Genomic DNA, 23,376 nt, shown 5'->3' on the forward strand with positions numbered 1-23,376 from the left:
TGTCAGGCTTGAAAAATATCTTACGCTAATGCAATTAGCTATTTTAAACTTCAACTGTGTTTTAAAAAATAAGATTTAGTTGCAGGAACGGAAAATTATCAATATACAAAAAAAGGAGTTTCAGAAGGTAAACTTCTGTAAGTATAAATCACTTATAATTAACCCTAAATCCAGCATTTTTTCTCCAATAAGCTATTCCTATTCACCTAGGATACTTGCCTCTCACATAAGCAGGCTAAAGTAAGCAATTATATTTTGTTAACTGAAAATGTGGCCAAAAGAATGACTGGCTAGGGTGGTGACTACATTAAATGGCTCAGAATTTCCTTTAGTTTATGTTTTAAGAATAATATAAAGTGAAGTATGCTACCTAAATAGTTAACATTTAGGACAGCACTATGTACATTTTCCTTATTATTTGTAGATTCCACTACCTTATTAACAGAGCAAATTTCTCTAGCAGCGCTCTATGCAGACTAGATAGCACTGTTAACACTTTCACACAGTAATCTAATCATCCTGTCATCTAAGCTGGGAGTACATATTTTTTTCTTTCTAGGACCTAGGGTGCTCTTCTAAGAAAAAATTATTCATAAACATTATTCATTCTCATTAAAGCCTCATACTATACCTTGAAGCGAACACCTTCTTCTAAAACAATGTAGCCTTTGGAAGGGGTCAGATCTTTAGACTCCACTGAGGAATTTACTTCTGTCACAATGAACTGAACTGTCACAGTTCCAAACAGTCCTTGTGCAGGCTCCCGAACAATGTACAATACTGCAACACTCTCCTGGACATAGAGAGCTGTTGGTTCTCTCAGGAAAAAGTGCTCACTGTTGTTAAATGATAAGATTCCTGGGCCATCATCATTAGCAAGGATAGTAATTAAGGCTGGTGAAATAAAAATATTAAAGAAATAAATGAAAATAGAGTGGGTTATAAGTTAAAAGTAGATGTTTCATTATAAACTAGGCCGACTCTTCTCTAGACCACCTTCAAAACAAGGGAAATTCTAAAAGGCATTTAATAAAATTCCATATTTATTCATGATATAAAAATAACCAGTCATCTTGGAATAAAAGGCAGCTTGCTCCTCCACCTTGGAAGCCAGTATCAAATACCTAACTCAATGTTGAAACATCAGAAGGGTCACCACTAATAACAGAAACAAGACAATAACGCCTGCCATAATTACTGCTACTATTCAGCATTGTCCTGGAGCTATGAACCAGGTAACAGGTACAAGAGCAATGAAAAGAAAGAGTTGGAAATAACACTATTTTCTAGACAACATGACTGTCTTCTTAGAAAACCAGGAGAAAAAAATTATTAAACTATTGTAAGAGTTCAAAATATAAGCTCTTACTCAACAGATGATCTTGATTGCTAATATATACAAAGATTTACATATAAGAATATTTACTGAAACTTTATGGAAGTTTGGAAATAGTCTGAAGGCTGATTAATGGGGCATAGTTTAAAGTTAAAACCTACTGTCAAAGCACATACTCTTTGAATTTGAAACAATGGCCACAGACTCAAGAAAGGTTCTAAAGACTCAGAAATATCAATTTGTTTCATTAATATGGCAATAAAAATGAAAACTAGTTTTTGGGTTATTCAAGGTTGTTTCATTTTTTTTACTATAAACTACAAAGTTTTTTACTATTACAGATTTTTTTCACATAAAGGCCAATCATTTAGGAATACAAAGGTTAATTAGATTAAGGGAATCCCGAAGAACTATCAGCCACTAGCTAAAATAAGAGGTTGAAGAGTCAGTCAACCCCTGGTCTTCTTAAATCCACCTGATTTATGTATCACCACAGGAACTAAATTAAGTAACTTTTAAAGAGCCCTTCCAATCCTGTAGTTTTGGATTTCCATGAAGTCTCCTCTCTTTTTTAACCTTCCCTAAGCAGTCAGTATGATATTTAACAAGCAGTAAACTAGGATGAGTTTTCATAACAAGGTCCAACTGTTCCAACCAAAGAATTATGGCTCTCATAATATCTTAGGTATCAATATACTTCAACTCTATGTGGAAATACTACAGCAATGAGATGACATTAAAGCCTTGTCAATCCCTCTATTGTTAAATAGGAAACCAGAGCAGAAATTAAATTCCAAATGAAAGACATTCATTTAAAAATTAAATAAAACCTATAATAGCTGCAGAAATGATTTAATATTGTTTCTACCAACCTACTTTTTTGTTTTATACACACACACACACACACACACACACAAAACCACAGACTGGAAGCACTGTTATACTGACACAGGAATTCCAAAATGTCTAGCTTAAAATATTTTTAATTCTAAGCACAGAAAGCCATCAAGACTCTCTAATCCCTTTACATCTGCCTCCATATCAGGAAAACTGCATGAGTGAGAGTGAACTGTATAAGAAATTATCAAATACCTGTTGTTTTTTCTCCCAGCTCAAGTCCAGGAGAAGGATTTGTTAAAATCAGCTGAAATGTTTCATCTCCTTCTGAAATGTCATCATCAAGAATCATGATGTCAATATTTTTATATCTTTCTCCATCAACAAAATGAAGAATCTGGTCAAGAAAGTAAAAGTAGACAGTATTATATTTAAATACACTGTTGAGTTTTTATAGAATATTTGGCAAGAAATACAATATGGCTGGAAATGTGAAATTAAGCTATTTTAATAAAAATAAGGGATTTTTCCCTTATTTTTGATCTCTTTTTATTTAAATTGACATTAAGTTTAAAAAGTAAAATCTGTGGAGAAGAGAAGAAAGTAAACATTTGACTAAGGAATAAAAGGCATCAAGAGACAAAAAGCATTTGAAAACACTAATGATGTTTCAGTAAATTAAAACAAAGAAATAAAAGACTTAAAATTTTCAAGAAGCACAAGAAACACTCTGGAACACTCTGATATAAATATAATGACAAAAATTCTTTGACACAATAACTTGTGTTCTCCATTATCAAGTATTGCAATAAGGTAGTGAATAAAATAATATCAAATATTAAAACAAAATGATGAATGAAATAAAATACAGAATAATCTTTAGAACTAAAAATTCAATTTACATATTTTACTAAAATAGTGAAGGAAGCTATTCCACAATGTAGAAGTCTTCTGCCCTAATTTATTATGGAATATATAATAGTTTATTACTTTAAGATTAATTTACTTATACAAGACCCAAATCACTATAATTCTCAAGGATTTCACCATTGGGGTGAAGCTGTAATCCAGCCCCAGCTGTGCTTCCAAATTCTGGGCATACACAAACAAGGAAACGCGGCCAAGAGTCCCTTTGCTCCTCTGGGCTACCAATGTTAAACTTCCTTTGGTTTCATTGACTTCGAACCTAAAATAAACAGAATACATTAGTCTTCTCCTTATAAGCTTTTATTCAGTAGATAAAGAATCTGAAACTCAGAAAAGGACTCTCACACAGCCTTGGTCTTACCTGCTATGTTGCCATTCAATTATGCCTCGAGCACCATCATTGGCATCAATAATAATTTGTGCAGTCAAGCCCTCCAAATCTGAAAAAAACACAGAAGTATATTTTTAAATTTAAAAAAATGATTAAGAAGAGAATTATTTGACATAGAGATTACATAATTTCTAATATAGAGATGTTGTCAACATTACTCAAAAGATGTTTAAGAAAGTGAAGATATAAATGTTTATGATATTTGATTAAGGAAACTTTTTGCTAACAAGAGTACTGACTTATAGAAATCGAATGAACTGAGAACAGTATAAAATAAGCACCTGAGATTAGGCTTTACTTCTATAATTTTAATAGAAAGAGGAAAGGAAAATAGAGACCACTGAAAGGAGTAGAAAGAGCAAGAAAAGAGAAAGAAATGGGAAGAGACAAGCAGAAAGTGCTGCAGAGAAAAATACAGGTCTAAGAAGGAGATGCAGGGAGAGACAGGGATACAAGTTGAGACAGGAGGGAAAGATGGGGAAAAGGTTAAGGGGGACAGAGGTTGAGACTGAAGTAAATTTCTCTTATCCCTTTTTATCTTGTACTCTGTCTGCCAAGTTCAGTATGTTACCAACATTCATTATTCAGTCTTGAAATATTAACCAACCCTGTTCCTGTTTAGTTTTTTAATATTTTTGTCCTTTCCCTTTTAAAATCCAGATGCTCTACCTTACTCTTAGGATACTTATGGCAGCTGCCTAAGCAGGGAAAGGATAGGGAAAGTGTAATTCTCTGAGTGAAGTCAGCATTGTCAAAAAAAAAAAAAAGAATACAAAATCAAAATCTTTGCCCATCAGACTAGAGGCTACAAAGCACAAGCCCAGCTCCAGCATCTCCTAGCTGTGTGACTCTGGGCATGTAATTAAGCTTCTCGAAGCCTCAGCTCCCTCATCTGTAAAATGTGAAAGTAGAAGGAATGATGGTACTAACATATAAAGCACTTGAAACAAGGGCATTAGAAAGCACTAAACAAAAGTTAAACTATTTAAATTACCTCTAATATGAGTTTAAAGAAATATGAAGTATCTGTTAGCTTTCTCAGCATAAATATCTTGTAATAAATGCCTGATATCAACAGCCTAGTCCCAGGAGTCATATATTTCTTTTGCAAAAAAACAGAAACTTTTCAAATAATAATAGTATGTTAAAAACTGATTATTCCCTTCCATTATTTTCAAAGTTGTCCAACTGAGCCTCAAAAGTGAATGAGGAACCCCTAATTCCTTAGCTCACTCCTCTTGGCCATGCTTCTCCTCCCTTAACCCAGACTAATTTCCCGCCCTGTCCAGACCACCTTCGAACCAAGGTATGGGGAAGAGGCTACCACAGTGCTATTCATCACCACCACTTCCTGGGCTATCATACCTACAAATTTCACATAAAATCCCCAATATTAAATGTCTAAACTGCAAAAAGAGTTTGCGTTTTAAAATAAGAATACATCTTTTTAATCTACATAAATTTATACTGAGGTTCAAGTTTTACCTTTCAGTCTGTAATGAATTAACTGAGTCTTTTCTAAAGCATGAAAAGAAAGAGGTAAAAGGTCAAAAAGAAGCAGAGAACACAACAAACAAACAAAAGTTCTGCTTAACCTAAAGGAAAATAAAATCATCTGATAGTTTGGAGATCTAATGAAAACAGCAAATGAAACTTTAAAAGGAAAAATGCCTCCCAAAGAACTAATTCTATTTTGAAGATTACAAATTTGGTTATAAATAGTTGTAAAATTTAAAAAGCATCCTACAATAAATAATTCTTAAATGTGTTTACAATCTACAATATATAAAACTGCCATAGATGATAGTGTCTAAATTAAAATAAATCTAAAAGCTCACCAGATTTTCTTCTATAGTGAGATTAACAAGTATTACAGTTAACACTTTTGATTAAAAAATAAATAACTTTACTTTGTTTGAAGTGAATAAACAAAAACAAACAAACAAATATCATACCTAGTCTAGGAGGAAATGAAGTTAAAGGAGCCATGATAAGGTCAACATAAGTTAAATTCACAAGGAAATATTCTTCCAGCTCTGGTATGTCATCCTGCAAAAATTATATCCATTAAATCTCCTATTGTTATGCTCTCAAAGTAATGACCTCTCACAAGCAGTTTTTTAAAATTACCTGATAAATACATATGCTTAAATAGTATATAGCAAGTATAAAAATGCAAACCTAGAATAAAAAGATTTAAAATTTTAAAAATAAACATGTCTTGGCTATGATTTTTTTTTTTTTTCAGATTTGACACCAAAAGCAAAAGCAACAAAAGCAAAAATAGTTTTGGAACGCCTGGGTGGCTCAGTTCGTTCAGCAACTGCCTTCAGCTCAGGTCATGATCCTGGAGTCCCGGGATTGAGTCCCGCATCAGGCTTCCTGCTCAGCGGGGAGTCTGCTTCTCCCTCTGACCCTCTCCCCTCTCGTGTTCTCTATCATTCTCTCTCTCTCTCAAATAAAAAAATAAAAATCTTTAAAAAAAAAAAGGCAAAAATAAACAAGTGGGACTATATCAAACTAAAAAGCTTCTGCAAAGGAAAACATCAACAAAATGAAAAGGCAACCAATGGAATGGAATAAAGTATTTGCAAATGACATATCTGATAAAGCGTTAATGTCCAAAATACATAAAGAACTCATACAACTCCGCAGCAAAAAAAAAAAAAAAAAAAGAAAGAAAGAAAGCACCACAAATAATCTGACTTAAAAATGTACAAAGAACTGAATAGACATTTTTCCAAGGAAGATGTATACAAGTGGCCAATACCTACATGAAAAGTCCTCAACATCACTGATCATCAGGGAAATGCAAATCAAAACCCGAATGAGACATCACCTCACACCTGTCAGAATGACTATTATCAAAAAGACAAGAAATAAGTATTGGTGAGAATGTGGAGAAAAGGGAACATTTGTGCACTGTTGGTGGGAAGGCAAACTGGTGCAGTCACTATGCAAAACAATATGGAGGTTCCTCCAAAAATTAAAAACAGAACTACCATATAATCCGGCAATCCCACACCATATTTGCGGAATTATTCACAATAGCCAAGATATGGAAACAACTTAAGTGTCCATCAATGAGTGAATAGATGAAGATGTGGTATATATAAACACAATGGAATATTATGCAGCCACAAGGAAGATGGAAATCCTGCCATTTGCAACAACATGGATCAACTTAAGAGGACATTATACTAAGTGAAATAAGTCAGACAGAGAAAGACAAATACTGCATGGTATCATGCACTATCAGTGGAGTCTGAGAAAAGAAAAAGAAAGAAGGAAAGAAAGAAAGAAAGAAGAAAGAAAGAAAGAAAGAAAGAAAGAAAGAAAGAAAGAAAAGAAAAGGAAAGAAAAGAAAAGGAAAGAAAAGAAAAGAAAAGAAAAGAAAGAAAGAAAGAAAGAAAGAAAGAAAGAAAGAAAAGAAAAGAAAAGAAAAGAAAAGAAAAGAAAAAAAAAGTAAGTTAAAACTCATAGAAACAGAGAGTAGAAAACTGGTTGCCAGGGCCAGGGACTGGGGGGAGGGGGAACAAGGAAGGGTTGGTAAAAGAGTACAAATTCAGCTATAAGATAAATAAGGTCTGAGGATCTCATGTAAAACATAGTGACAAGAGTTGACAACACTGTATTATATAATTGAAATTTGCTAGGAGAATAGAACTTAAATATTTTCACACACACAAAAAGATACATATGTGAGGTGATGAATGTGTCAGTTAAACAGACAGGGGGAATCCCTTTCACAATGTATACATATATCAAATCACCACCACAATATACATTTTAAATATCTTACCATTTTATGTATTTCTTAGATTCTACATATAAGTGACACCATGCAGTATTTGTTAATTATACTTCAATAAATCTGACATTAAAAGTATAAACTTACACCTGGCTGTATGGTAAAGTTATTAGGTGGAACCACATAAAACTGCTAATATATCATTTTTTCCTAGACTAACACAGTATATAAACCAATCACATAAATACACTAATCTATTTTAAATATAAAGGGAGCAAAAGATTTTAAATTACCTTACTATCCAATGATTGGAATGTGGAATAGAATACCATGAAAAAAATACAGGCTTCGCAGTCAAGAAGACCTAACACCAAATTTTGTAACTTTAAGTGAGTTACTTCAACTTAAAGGCCTCACTTCCCCCATCTTTATAATGGAGGAAATAATAGCTACTTTGGGAATTATAATAATGATTAAAAATAATAAGTATGCAGCACCTGGCCTAGAAAGAGTCCTTAAAAAGGATAGCTAGGGGCGCCTGGGTGGCTCAGCTGGTGGAGCGTCTGCCTTCAGCTAGGTCATGATCTCAGCGTCCTGGGATCGAGCCCTGTGGCAGGCCTCCCGCTCAGCAGGGGAAGTTGCTTATCCCTCTCCCTCTGCCCTTCCCCCTGATTGTTCTCTCTCTCTCTCTCATTCTCTGTCTCTCTCAAATAAATAAATAAAATCTTTTTAAAAAAGTGATAGCTATTTGTGATGGTTAATTTTAATACACAATTACTATTAATCACTAGGGCCCAAAGCAGCACTGAAAATAAGGCAGGTGTTCAAAACTTGAGGACTAGCAAAACCCATATCAATTGTGACCAGACAGCCAACAATATTTACATAAAAACCCAATGTGTGTGTGTGTGTGTGTATGCGTGTGTGTATAATGTCAGTACATACATTTTATTTTATTCATTTTACTTTATTTTATTTTTTAAAGATTTTTATTTCTTTATTTGAAAGAGAGAGAGAGAGAGAGAGAACAAGGAGGGGGAGTGGGAGAGGGAGAAGCAGGCTTCCCGCTGAGCACAAGCCCGACTCAGGACTCGATCGCAGGACCCTGAGATCATGACCCGAGCCGAAGGCAGATGCTTAACCGACTGAGCCACCCAGGTGCCCCTTTATTCATTTTATTTAATGGAGATGTATTTCCATGTGAAAAAATAGGAAACAGTCTCTAAACTATCTTCTATAATATATACACCAAAGGAAGTTACAGAATCAGGGATGTAAAAGGGACAGTCCCCCACCCATCCCCACTGCTCCTCACTCTCATGCAACAACCCCCCTATCACTGACCACCGCCCCCCCCCCCCCCCCCCCCCGCCAACCCAGGCCTCGCTGATTTCTGTATATATAGGCCTGCAGTCTCTTAATCTCATGCTACTCAAGGAACAGAAAAGGCTACAAAGACCTAAGGAGAAAAAAAGGGAAAGTGGAAACCCTGTGTTCATAAAACTAGACTCTGGAAAGAAAAGAAGGGTTGGCTACATAGTTTCTGTTTTAAAAACTATCATATCTAAGAAATAGTCCATTTATTTACATTGTTATATTAATAGATTATATATTTGAAAGAAGACTTGGTTTAAAGTTTTATTTATCAAATCGTGTGTTCTATGTCATATGCTAAATATTACCTCTTACAGGCTCTGGAGTTCTCATACTATTGTATTCAGTCATCATGCAATGGTAATCAAAAAAATAAGAGTTACTAATATGGTGGATGGTTTGCACTACTTATAATTTTGTAAAAGTAAAAAGCCTCTGAGAAAATAAAAGCTTTTCAAAAATAGAACCCCCAAAATACATAGTAATTGAACATTTTTCTAAAGCAATATTTATTCTCTTCCCTCCCACCCACAACATATACCATCTCCTACCCTCTCCATACCTACCATTTTCATAAACCTCTTGGAAACGTATTCAGGTAGCTGAAACACTGAGTCCCGAAACAGTATGAGGTTTCACAATATGAAAAATCATTTAAAATGCAATTTCAGCCACCAATGATAACTTTAAGTTTGGCCGTAATCACATTTTATGCCAACAGCCTCTAGTGAGTTTCTCACTGTCTCTAATTTAACCAGTCTTAACAACTAAAATGCTGACCTACATGGATTTGCTGGCCCAATGAATCCTTTGGAATAATCAAAACGCTCCCCCAGAATCTCTCAGGCCAATGCCTATCTTAAAGGGGACTGCCCTAAGGAAATTCTCTTTATCATAAGATGTTTCTTTTTTTTTTTTAATTTAGTATGTTATGTTAGTCACCATACAATACATCATTGGTTTTTGATGTTGTGATCCATGATCCATTGTTTTCATATAACACCCAGTGCTCCATGTAGTACGTGCCCTCCTTAATACCCATCACCAGGTTAACCCATCCCCCTACCTCCCCTCTAAAACCCTGTTTGTTTCTCAGAGTCCACAGTCTCTCATGGTTCATCTCTCCCTCTGATTTCCTTCCCTTCATTTTTCCCTTCCTTCTCCTAATGTCCTCCATGCTATTCCTTATGTTCCACAAATAAGTGAAACCATATGATAATTGACTTTCTCTGCTTGACTTATTTCACTTAGCATAATTTCCTCCAGTCCCATCCATGTTGATGTAAAAGCTGGGTATTCATCCTTTCTGATGGCTGAGTAATATTCCATTGTTTCTATAATAAAATACACAACAGCAGACCAGCCTATTCAGACAAGAACAGAAACCCCTGCGTGGTTTTAAAAAAAATCACCAAAAGAAATAAGCTGATTTAAAGGCACCAGAATATTCCATCAATTTCTACCTTCTTTGTGGCTATTCAGGTTTAATATAATAATAGCAAAATAAAGAGTTTTACCTCAAGTATGGTAATGTTGATGGCGGCTGCTGTTTCCCCTTCTTCTAAAATCAGAAACCCAACTACCGAGACAAAGTCAACACCTGGCTCAGCTAGGTTTCCTTCTGTTTGGTTCTGTGGACTCAGCATTCCAGGAACTGTGCTATATGTAACATTAATGGCTCCTAATTGAATTGGATGATAAAAGATTTTATAATTATTTAAACTTTTAAAATAATATCATAGCATTAGCCTTTTTACTTTCCTAACGCCTGCAGTAGCTTTGTACTGTTGGCCCCAATTCCTTACTTCTTCCTATATCCTTGGCCTTTACCATGTAGTGGCTCAGTGATGTCCCACTGTGGGCACGGTATACTGCACTGCCTCTCGCCTTGGAGTGTGGCTGTGACTTGTTTTGGCTGTGAGTACAAAGTAAAAGTGATTATGTGTTAGTTCTAAGCCTAGACCTCAAGAGGCCTGGCATGCTTTTGCTCACTTTCTTTGGCCTCCAATGATCCCAGGAGAAGAATGAGAGACATCTGGAGTAGGGCCACCCTTGGCCAAACCCAACATATGGTAGCAGACCCAGAGCCAGCCTATTATTATACACTGCTGAAATTTTATGATTGTTACACAGCATTTCTGTGGGGATAGATAATTACTTCAATCTTTCAGAAATAAAGAAGTTAGGGGCACCTGGCTGGCTCTATCAGAAGAGCTTGGGACTCTTGACCTCGGGATTGTGGGTTTGAGCCTCACACTGGGTGTAGAGATTACTAAAATAAATAAATAAATAAACTTCAAAAATAAAGAAGTTATAAAGTCCTGTTCTGAATTAACAAATATTAAATTTCTTTTCCTGTCTCTGATTTGTGTTAGCAATTCCATCCTTTCATTCACACAAGTAGAATATTAAAAAAGAACCTGCCTAGAAACCCCATTCACTCTAGAGTAACACAAACCTAGAGATCCAAATTCTCTGTTGATGAAAAGCTGAATTGTTATGTTGGCCTCTTGCAGCAAAACAAATCTTGACGAAAGAGCAAAACTTAAAACTCCATGTGGCTCATCACTGGCTTCCACAGTCAGGACAGCTGCATATCCTTGAGCATCAAGCAGAGCAATTCCTGCTGGTGGGACTCCTAAAAACACCAGGGATCACAAGAAATCTAACAGCGATTTGGCATTAACTTCTAGATCCACTCTCTGAAACATATTGAAGTACCCATACAGTGTTCTATTTCATTCACTCTAACAGAAATCTTCAGGTTGACAAACAGAACCTACATATTAGTTTTCTTTTTCTAGATAGTAAATTATAAAATTTTTCACTTGACATATTATCTTTATTATTTACTATAATGCTCGTCTGAATTGTAGACATTGAGGAGACACTGAAGAAAGTACCCAGATAATTTGCTCAAAGTGATTAGATTTGAATTATCTATATAAATGGTCCAAATCCAAATTGGTCTGCTAATATAAATTAATCACAGAAAAATTCCTCCTTTGGAAATGTATTTTATTCCATAAGAAAATATGAAAATTTTTAAAGGTTTTTCCTGAGTCCACAAAGAGAAGTGTTCCCATTTGGAGCTGATTATTTTTAGATCTAACATTTTTATGGGACAGACAATATTTAAAGTTACACTTCAAAAAAAGTAAAGTAGGGGTGCTGGGTGGCTCAGTCATTAAGCGTCTGCCTTCGGCTCAGGTCATGATCCCAGAGTCCTGGGATCGAGCCCCGCATCGGGCTCCCTGCTCCGCGGGAAGCCTGCTTCTCCCTCTCCCACTCCCCTTGCTTGTGTTCCCTCTCTCGCTGTGTCTCTCTCTGTCAAATATATAAATAAAATCTTAAAAAAAAAAAGTAGAGTAATACTTTTTAATTAGTATGCATCTAGTTGTTAAATATAGAGATGGCAAGAATTATTTTTTTCCAAAAATAATAATACACTAGAAAAAATATAAATTGAATTTTGAATTACCTTGTGTCCTGACATCATACAGAATGACTTGGTATACTTCTTTCTCCTCAGGAATGTTATCATCCAACAAATGCACAAATACTGTCTTATTCAATGACCCCTATGAGAAACAGAAAGAAATTCACCCTTCTATTGTCACCGAATACGAAATACTTCCTGCTTTTATTAGATTTATAAATTGTGCATCCAAATACATTTACATTTAAGCAAGCATCCTGTGGCTTAAAAAATAAAAAATAAAAACCACTGACTCATGGGAAACTAGGCATAAAGTAGACAGGGGCTAATTGTGGAGGATCTTGAATACTGAGCTGATGAATGTAGATCTTATCCAATATACGATGTAGCACTACTGAAAATTTAAGACAAAGCAATACATTGGGGGGATTTCTACGGCAGTGGTGAAAAAGAAGGCCGTGTTGCAGAAAAGTAGGTACTAGGAGGCCGTGTAGTTACTCAAGCAGAGAGTCATGGGGGTTAGCTTAATATTAAGGGAGTGGAAATGAGAAGGAAAAAGAATATGGAATGCATTATCAAACAAGAATTCATATTGAGTGAGTGTGGAAAGGAGATGAAGATGGATTAAATGGTACTGATTTCCTATCCAAGAAATGCTTTTATAAAGTTATTTCCCACCAATTGCCTTCTTTCAAACTATCAGAAAGAGCTTCTAAATGGCACCTCAAAAATATAGTGTGAACAGGACATAAAAAGATATTTGTTTTTAGAGCTATATTTGCTATCCTCTTGCATGTAAAGTTTCAAGACAGTGAGGAGTTAAGAGAGAAGGACAAGCACTACCCATCATGTTTGGAACGACACAGTGGACACCAAAAGTGGGAGGCCAGGAGAGGAGCAAGAGAACTTGGCTCAAATACAAAGTTGACATTTGCTGTTTCCTTCAAGAAGATCTGCCATGTACATAGGAGAAAAAAAAAACCCACTTTTTAAGTCTTAGAACTTCTCTGAGTAATGTTCTTCCTCTAGCTTTCTGAGCAAGCTCTCCCATCACTCTCTGTTAAATGTTGTTTTACACAGAGTTTTCCCATTTTCTTCAAAATATACTGTCTTCTCTACATATTTGTGTTAAATCTTTTCTTTGTGGTATTACCTCAGGAAAAAAGAGTTGTCCAGTAGAGTTAGCAAAATTGAGTTCTAGATTTTGCCCAATAATTTTCCAGCTAACAGAAACATTTCCTCGACCAGGGGGTGTTCTTACCACATGGAATTGCAAAATTTCTCCTGCAAATGAAATGTACAGATTGATAAATGTTTAATGGAAAATAAACAACATTTGAATTCAACAAAACCCAAATCCCAAACATGCAACTATTACAGCACCTTTTCCAAGAACATTACAAGGCTGTTCTGTTTTGGACTTTCCAGAAGCTTTATACATGCTTATTGTTTATTAACACAGGGATCCCACTTTTAAATACTTTCATTTAGTAGAACTTCAGCAAGTTCAATATGTAAAATTTACCAAAAGCACATGCTAAAATGGGAAACACAAACTTTTATACACTCCAAAACATGCATCAGAACATAAATGTTCTGTAAATTAAAGAAAATAATAAAGTCCTTATGGTCAAAACTAGTAATAGCACAAGTAAATTCTTCTTTCACTTCTCAAAGGACACAAATTCCTTACACTGATATGCAATGTGATTTTACACAATGCATGCATAAAAATGCTTGCAAATACCTGAAAATCACATTTCTTTAAATTGTAACTTACATATACCATCAATGATTTTGTTTTATAAAAAGAAATACAAAGGAAAGTTGTCAAATTTGTACGTGAGCCTCTGTAACTTCACCAAAGTTACAGTTTTCCTTCCTGGGTAATTGAGGTATTTTAGACACTTTATACTTTTCATTCCTGGTTTTTCTCCTCACATAATACTTTGTAAAATTGAAGAAAATCATGACAATCATTTCTTTTAAACCGCTGAAAGTGGAAAGTAAGTTCCTAGGGAGTATTGCTGATGGCCACGTAGCTTGCTGAAAATACGCTCAATTCAAAAGTCTTACACGATGCCAAGTAGTGCCAACACACTAAAATTTTCATACTAAATTTTAGCACACGTAACTTTAGTGCAATGAATTATTTTGGAAGTGGAAAACATAAGAAGGCAAAGCATCAGAAAGACTTTTAGGGGCGCCTGGGTGGCTCAGTCGTTAAGCGTCTGCCTTCGGCTCAGGTCATGATCCCAGGGTCCTGGGATCGAGCCCCACATCGGGCTCTCTGCTCAGCGGGAAGCCTGCTTCTCCCTCCTACTCCCCCTGCTTGTGTTCCCTCTCTCACTGTGTGTGTCTCTTTCTCTGTCAAATAAATAAATAAAATCTTTAAAAAAAAAAAAAAAAAAAGAAAGACTTTTAAATAACATTTCCTCAGACACTTCAATGTATACATTTTTAAGTGTTTCATTACAAAAAAAATTAATCACCATTACAGTAGTAGACTATGTCTTGGATTTTTTTTTTTTTTTACCATATAGGGACTGCTAGTTAGAAATCAGATTGTCTCAGGGTGACTAAAAGCCTGTACAATCAGCCATAATTGCCAAAATTTGTGTTACTTGTATAATTCATATGAACAAACAGAGGCACGACTATGAAATCCTAGAGTTCCTCTATTGTACACCTTGCAGAATTTCTCATAGGGCAGCTTTGTATCAAACAAAGAGTTTATTCCTGAGAGACATAAAGAGAGCCTTGGAGGAATTAAGCACTTTCACCTATAGTGTGGTCTGGTGACACAGGTTTAAAAAGGTTTAAAGAGTCATGGTTTTTCAAATTTTTTTAAGTCACAAAACTTAGTAATACTTCAAGAAGAAAATTACAGAAGTTTGATCAAGTGCTAAAAATGCATTATGAACGCAAGTGGCAAGAAAACAAATCATAGGTCAGTAAAGATCCATGTTGAAGGGGAACCTATAACCATAATAATAAAAAATGGTTGCAAGATTGTACATGGAGATTTGGGAATAATATACAATTAAAAGGTGAAAATAAAAATGAAATGCTAAGGAGAGAAAAAAAGTAAAATCCTCCTACAAACTTACTACATGTAAAATCCTCAAAGTCTAATACCTCAAAGTCAATATCATCTTTAAAAATTTAACAAGTTACCATGCAAGTAACCTGCAAGAAAATATTGCAAGAAACACAATTTGAAATAGGACGTACACACACACACAAATGCACACATAAATAAAATGTAAAGAAAGTACTCCTTAAATACAATCTTGTAAGCCAAGCCTACTGCAAATCATGTGAAAAAAGCATGAACAGTGTGAAAATTTTCCTAATAAATAACCAAAATGGAGGTAGTGACTTTCCTCGTTAAGGAAGACTCTCAGGAACCAGATCCATTTAAAATGTCTCCTGGGAAAAATTACCAGAAAGTTACCTGGATGAGGAGTCAAAAAACAGTTGTAGAAAAGGAGAAACTGAGAAAAAGGAAAAAGGAAAACTGAGAAACAAGTGCTTAGTCTTTTAAATATAAAGGAAAGGATAAAAGGAACATCCTACAGAGGGTAGGTTATAATTTTCATATAAATATTTTACTAGGTGCTACACTATCTTCTTGCGTTTGCCTAGGATGAAAGCCTAAATAGGGCCCTTACCTACAGAAGAGTCTGACAACATACCCAGAAGACCATCTTCATATAAAATCCAGAGTCCACTAAAAGTTGGACTTTTACTCTAAAACAGATGATCTATCATATAGAGTCTAGGCCTAGCCTAATGCAGATTAAGAAATATAAACATAAAATGTATTTTAATAACCCTGAGTATTTTGTCTACTTGTTCCCAAAACAAACCAAGAATTTTTCTAAAAGACAAACATCAACTATACTGTGTGTAATAATAATGGAAAATTAAAACACAGAAAATATATTTTAGTAGATACATGTATGCACGCTATACATGCGCCATCCAAATTAACTGCCCTCTACAATAGACAGAAAATGATTTAAACTAATTATAGGGACATGAATAGTGTGCAACACAAACTATCAATATAAATAATTAAGAAAAAAGTTGAGTGTTTCTAATATAGCAGCTCTGTATTTTTAAAAAGAAATGCATTTCTTGTTCAAGTTTTTGCCTAAAAAGGATTCAAATTGTCTCTGTTAAAAGGGCAAATTTTTAAATCCATTGTCTATGACATGATGATTATGATGTTGCTGAGTTGGATGACTGAGTGAAACATCTAACATGGATTTATAAAGGGCACATTTATACATAGTTTTCAACCACAGTAAAAATCTATTGTCCCATATTTTTAAATTTTCCCATTCCATTTGAAAGAAAGTAATATTTACCACTGGGCATCTGTCCAATTGTTTTAGCACAAAAAAGAGAAATAGAATTCTACAGAATTCAGTACATTGTTAAACACTAAGGCAATTCCTCCCCATGAACTGAAAATGTATTCTAGAGCCAGAAGTTCAGCATGGTCCACATTTTAAATCTAACCACATAAATGAAACACCAACACTAGGCCAAAAGCAGTGTTAACATTGTTTAAGACTACATGGCATAATTTTTTTTTTACCATGTTTGTTTAGCAGTTATCTTGAAGAATCACCATGAAGTTTTCATTAATTCACTTTGGTAAACAAATATGCTTGGTACATATTTCTCTGTGCAAGCTTGTGGTAACATAAAAAATACACACAAAATTCTGAATCATTGAGGTTCAACATAATGTTTTTGAAAAAAGAAAATTTAGACTCTAGGAAAAAGGAATAAAGGTACAGGAAAGTAAGAAAAGGAATAAAAATTCACCCCAATTTTTATTTAGAAAATATGAAAAATCTAGGGAGCACACATGCAAGCAATAAAAGCAATTCAGTGTTTTATTTATGGTACCAAACCCATGCTCATAGAGTAATAAGATAATGCACATTTTTTTTTTACCAATAACACATTTAGGCCATTTACTTTAATTACTAATCTTTTTCCTCTTTGCAAAAAAAAAAAAAAATACAGACAAACAAATAATAAGCCCATAAACAATGCTTTTGAATATCAGCAAAATAAAAATGTTATAAAAATTTCTAGAAAGGCTTATTTGAACTTCTAAACTTATCTTGCCACAAATCGGTAGCAAACACTCTGTGGATGGGCAATGACTTGAGGACCCAACTTTGAGGAGCACTGCCCAAAGACCTCTACATTCTTAGATACTTGCTTCCCATCCCAAATTCTTTAAAATCCTCTATAGTTACCACTGTCTCCTCCAGCCCATTTGGGAATCTAATCTCACTGGTTGCCCATGTTAGCATGAGACACAGTGATTACTTTCTTTCCGATAATTAATGAAAACACACTCTTATCTTGGTCTCTTCCCACCTCTGGCAGAGCCTTCTCTCTCTCCAAAAAGGTCTTTTTCCTTTCCCAGCACCTTAGCCTTATGTTCCACACAGCTCCATCTTTGACACCTTGCTTTTCTTCCTCTATCCACAAAGATCCTATTAATTCTCCTGAGTTCAACTATTATCTCTAAAAACCTAATTTCCACCTCTAACATGAGATAGAGTCAGGTTTTCTCATTAGTTTGCTTCTCTCACACAAACATTGTTACTCAAAGTCATTATTCTTCCAACTCAAGTCACTTGAAATATTTGCCAAAAGTTCCTGCAATGTCGAGTTCTACAGCAGATTAAGTTCAAGCAAAACATAAGTTCTTCTCACAAATTTCCTTATATTATGGACTTTGGACATAGTGGGCTTTGGTTAAGCTCCACTATGAACAACTGTGTGCTACTTAATTTCTCAGAAGTTCACTCTCCTTATGAGAATATGAGATGTATACCATTATACCCACTTTATAGGACTGTTGTTCAAATTAAGTGTAATAATGGATGTGAAATGTCTGGCATACAGAAAACACTCAACAAATGTTATTGTTGTTGTCATTATTATTAACATTAACTTCTACAGTGGCTTCTACTTATATTACAAATAATTTTTTTAAAGTTGCTGATCTGTCTTTAGATTGGACTTAGAGCAACATGTTAGTCGTTTTTACTCACTATTGCTGTGACAACATGAGATTCTGAACCACTGATAAAAAGAAAGAGTGTTGGAAAATAGCCCAGACATTTGCATTGGTAAGTTAAATAAACTCACAAGTTGGGAGTACAGTGAAGTACAAGGTAATGCACACTAAAACATATTTAGCTTCAAGCACAGCAACTAATGAGCTGGATGACCTTGTCAAGTCACCTAATCTCTCTGTGTATAGAATTCTATAGAATTCTATTTCTCTTTTTCTTGCTAAACACAGTTTTCTCATCTGTAAAATAGAAGTCCAAATACATGATCTATATCCTTTTTGTTTCTTCTCTTTCTGAGGTATGGTTATTCTTATTTCTAAACACAGACTATAGTGAAACACAGGCTACTAAATACCAGTTTTATCTCAAACAGACTTATTCAAAGACAAAAAAACACTGCTAAAATGTTTGAAGCAAAAATTAACCTGTACATGCAAAATCCTACATATGATGTAAAATGTTAAGATTCAAGAAAATTTTTATTTTTTAGGAAAAAAATGGACATTTTCTAATTTTCTTCTAGTTTGGCACTTCATTCATAAAACATATCCACACAATATAAAATACAGGGTAAAATATTCTCTAACTACAAACTACTACTTGTTTTGAACAAGAAGCCAATGTTCTATTGTTTAATATCAACAACTACCACTAAGTACATATAAACTTGCTAGGAACTGTGATAAGCACTTTACATTCATTAACTCATTAATCCTCAGTAAGAAATCTATGAAGTAAGTAATATTGCTTGTCATTTAACAAATGAGAAAGCTGAGCATCCCAAATTTGACTAAGTTCCTAAAACCACACCAATGGAGGAAGCAAGCTAGAATCTGCAAGGCTCCTAAGTACTTAAACAGTTCATGACAGACCTCTTTCCCAGCTAAGTTCCAGGCATACTAACATACACAGCTCTACACAATGATAAAAGTATATAAAAAAAAAATTGGAAACTTTAAAAGAATAAGCAAAAAATGATCTCTATAGAAAAGAGAATGAATATGCTGAACAAAAAAAGGAACCCACCTTCGTGACCTATGACAGATCTGGAAGCTGTCTGAAAGCTAACAATTCCCGCCACGTTGTCATTGGCCAAAATGTTCACTCTAACGGTGTCGGAGCTGGGCAAAATTCTACTTCCCCCTTTGGTGTACACCAGACTAACTATGATGCTTTCATCATCCTCTGGCTCGGAATCATCCAAAATGGCTAAGATAGCTGTCTTTTTGGTTTCACCTATAAAAAAAAATTAATGGAATAAAAACCAAAGTAACAAAATCACCAACATAGAGAATCCACAAAGGCCCAAAATTACTTCCACTTTAAAAAGTTAAGTAAAGGGGCGCCTGGGTGGCTCAGTTGTTAAGCATCTGCCTTTAGCTCAGGTCACAATCCCAGGGTCCTGGAATCAAGCCCCGCATAAGGCTCCCTGCTCGGCGGGAAGCCTGCTTCTCCCTCTCCCACTCCCCCTGCTTGTGTTCCCTCTCTCACTGTGTCTCCCTCTGTCAAATAAATAAATAAAATCTTAAAAAAAAATAAAAATAATAAAAAGTTAAGTAAAAATATGTAAATGAATATCATGAGCAATATTAGTGTAACTACAAGCAAATGCTCTATGTTAATCTGTATATCCTTTCACATATAAAACACTGTAAATTTTATAATATGGACAGATTGTGAAGGGCATTTTGAATTACGCAAAAATTTAAAGGGTAGAATTATTGAAAAGAATCATAGTTTTATTCCTGGTCTTTAGCCTAGAAAAATGACACAGCTAGGGAAAGGACTTCTAAGGTACGTTCGGTTGAGAAACAGCTCTCTCTCTTGGTGAATGGAGTCTCATTCTCATTCTGGCATTCCCGTGAATAATTTTTTTCAGGTAATCAAGCCAATACCTCCCTGAAAGACCAGGAACACTTAGGGGATGGTGGTCAAAATGGCAAACAGGAAGGGAATGGCAAATTCTGAGTGAAAGAACCGGCCTGAATGAGATGAGTCTTTGGACAACTAGATGAATCAAATACCAGTTTCCAGGATGTGGGCAAATGAAGGAAGGAGGCAGAAGAGGAATTCAAAGGGATGAGCAACAGTGACAAGGCTCAAGAATTCTACTGTTTAATTTGGTCTAGGACCCCACTAGTACATAGAACAGCAGTGAACACCCCTAAACCCAACAGGGCTTCTGCAGTTCAGCCTATTAGCCTCCACCTAATTCTTTGCCACTTTTTGGAAAGAGGACAAAAGGGCGAGATGAGAAAAAGTGGGAAAAAGGAGAAAGGGGATATGAATGCATGTTCTCTCATGACCCTGCTGCATTTCATCAATTCAAAGTATCAAGACTGTCTCAAGAGACTATAGATATATAAGAATCTAGGTTAGCTATTAAATATAATCTATTTTTGTGATGCTAAAGTTACAATTTAAGGTAATACTAATTTTTATAATGGTATTACTTTATATGAAAACTTTCTTTGTAGTTACTAAAGCTGCTGGAAAATCTAACTTTAAATTTTCATCTCCAGTCATCCTCATTAAATTTTCATTATTTCCTTTGAAATAAGGAGAAATGTTACCAAATACCAACCTGTACCGCCAGCTCCACCAAGCATATCATATTCCATCATTACCAAAATCATTTACTAGGAAATAACCATTATAGAAATGTGATATACTATTTTTAAAATTTACTCTAAAACATAATGCTTATTAGACATTTCAAAAAGTATACTACACACGAATCATGATCATGACCCCCAATTACTGTTTCCCAAAATAGTATACGCTAAAAAGTTGAACAAAAAAAGATGTGAATAACACTCACTTCCTTCATTTTTTGGGATATCATGAAGTTTTTATAAGTATACATTTTTTTTTAATAAGAAAAACACTACGCTAAAAACCATATGGAATCCATAATTGCCCAAATCAGGATTTGAGCAATGATCTTAATAAAGATAACTTTCCCCCACCCAAAGATAATTATTTTAAACAAATGAACTTTCCAAACTTCCAAATATTAGATGATTCAACCAGTCCTGAAAAAGAATCAGTGAATCTGACCCTAATTTTAATCTGTGGGCCAAGTTATCTATCACTATATTATTCATGAAAATTTACAGGAGTTATCCCATTCAAGCCCAAGAACATTATTATAAATTGATCTATCCCTAGACTTAATTTAATATGAATGAAATCATCAAAGTTCATACTACTTATACTTACAAATTATTTTCATTGAAGATTCTCATGGGTAAGACATATCAGTAGCTAGGAAACTGAGTATTAACTGGGAAGCTTTTTTACATATACTAGACAAATCAGGATAAATCTTCAATGAAAATAATTTGTAAGTATAAATAGTATGAACTTGGGTAATTTCCCTTACAAAATTAAAATTTGCCTTGAGTTGCCTCTGTTTCCTTATAGGCATTGCCAACACTATAAAGGAATAAAACCCACACATTCCTTGAAAACCTTCTCTTTTTAATAAACTAAAAAAGATACACATCAGCCTATGTATGTCAAGCGTCAACAATTAACAAGCTAACTAATAACTTCTTTTTTAAACCATATTGCACTTGTATATATTAGCAAGAATCCAGGGGTGCCTGGGTGGCTCAGTCGGTTAAGCGTCTGCCTTCAGCTCAGGTCATGATCTCAGGGTCCTGGGATCGAGCCCCGCATCGGGCTCCCTGCTCAGCGGGAAGCCTGATTCTCCCTCTCCTACTCCCCCTGCTTGTGTTCCCTCTCTCGCTGTGTCTCTGTCAAATAAATAAATAAAATACTAAAAAAAAAAAAGAAGAATCTACACAGTAAGAATTCTTATGATGAACATTATCATAAAAATTAACTACGGTGACTTTGCCAGGGGAAACTAAAATCCATTTAGAACCATCACTTACCTTCAGCAAAAGTCAGAGTATCTCCAGCACCTATAAAATCTAAACCTTCAGTAGCAGTTCCACCAACAACACGCCATTCGACTGTCACCTGACCTAAGCTGCCCCCCGTCCTGTGGATCATCAGCTCCACTGTGGTTTGGGGCTGCTCCTGAACTTCGACATATAAGCCATCTTCAGAGGTATTGGGACTAATACTATAGATCACGAACACTCCAAAGGCATCACCATTTAATGCTATGACAACTGTAGAAGTATTTGGCTGTCCTATGGTTGGTTGGTTTTTAAAACTGGCTGTGATGTTCATGAGGTGAACTTCAAGGAGAGAAATTAGAAAACTCTCATCCATCTCTGGGAAATCATCGGGAAGAATAGAAACTGTGAGATTTGCAAATTCATCACCCTCCAGCATTATGGCCCATTGCCTTGTCACAGGCTCATAGTCACTCTCAGCCACAGCCTGACCACTAAACAGAGACGCTACCCTGGTCATGTTTTTCCTGTAGGTCCAGGAGTCTGAGTTGTTAACCACTGGACTGATCCACGATGTCATCCAAAAACACTGAGGGCCCTCAGAAGCACTGAAAAAAGAGAACGCTGAGCACGCGTGTTCTTTGAGACACAAAGTGGCACAGGTATACTGGGGTTCCTTCGTGGCAGAGACATTCACCCAAGTTCTCCACAGCGGGTCAGGCACCCCTTGAATTGGCGATTCATAGTAGGACAGTAAATCTTGACCTTCCTCGACTGCAAGAGCCACTGCATCAATATCAGAAGTACTGTAGAACAACAACAGCCGACCAAAGTGCCCTCCGCTAAAACGTGGAGTGACAATTAAAAGACAGGTTAAGCACTCAAAGCAATCTGTGGGTTACACAGAAAAGGAAAATACTGACTGCAGTTTTCACTTTTTTTTAAGTATATAAAGTAAAAGTACAAACACAACCATGTTTCTTAATTATATTTGTCTTTCAACATTTTATTTTCTCATGCAAGGGAATCTTGCTAGTTTTCAATTAAGCAATAGTTATTCTTAACAAAGCTATAAAGATACCCTGCAAGATATGCAAATTATATCCATTCCACAATTATCAAACAGAATTAGAAAATGAATTTCCATTACCAGATTTCACTGAAACAAGGTAATAATGATAATAGCATGAGTGCATTTTAAGAAAATGTAATTACTTGCCACAAATTCCCAAGACCCCTTATTTTCTATTTCTGAAGGAGTTCAGTGAACTTTACACTGCCTCACACACTCATGGAGAAAAAACAACCTGAAAACCTCCCACATCATACAGCG

At 35.2% G+C, this 23,376-nt stretch overlaps 1 protein-coding gene across 1 annotated transcript in view; it reads right to left on the reverse strand.

Moving 5' to 3' along the window:
- ADGRV1 (adhesion G protein-coupled receptor V1) overlaps positions 1-23,376 on the reverse strand; it is a 506,902-nt gene that overhangs the window by 373,921 nt on the left and 109,605 nt on the right. Inside the window, exons 34-44 of the mRNA XM_078067071.1 lie at positions 22,074-22,885; positions 19,198-19,407; positions 13,209-13,339; positions 12,098-12,197; positions 11,075-11,254; positions 10,134-10,297; positions 5,447-5,540; positions 3,462-3,540; positions 3,221-3,359; positions 2,429-2,570; positions 632-894 (exon numbers count right to left, since the gene is read on the reverse strand). Of these exons, the coding sequence (XP_077923197.1) occupies positions 632-894; positions 2,429-2,570; positions 3,221-3,359; positions 3,462-3,540; positions 5,447-5,540; positions 10,134-10,297; positions 11,075-11,254; positions 12,098-12,197; positions 13,209-13,339; positions 19,198-19,407; positions 22,074-22,885 (2,314 nt within the window). The remainder of the gene's footprint in view (positions 1-631; positions 895-2,428; positions 2,571-3,220; positions 3,360-3,461; positions 3,541-5,446; positions 5,541-10,133; positions 10,298-11,074; positions 11,255-12,097; positions 12,198-13,208; positions 13,340-19,197; positions 19,408-22,073; positions 22,886-23,376) is intronic.

Source organism: Halichoerus grypus, chromosome 2 (genome assembly GCF_964656455.1).
Source record: "Halichoerus grypus chromosome 2, mHalGry1.hap1.1, whole genome shotgun sequence".
Classification (NCBI taxonomy): domain Eukaryota; kingdom Metazoa; phylum Chordata; class Mammalia; order Carnivora; family Phocidae; genus Halichoerus; species Halichoerus grypus.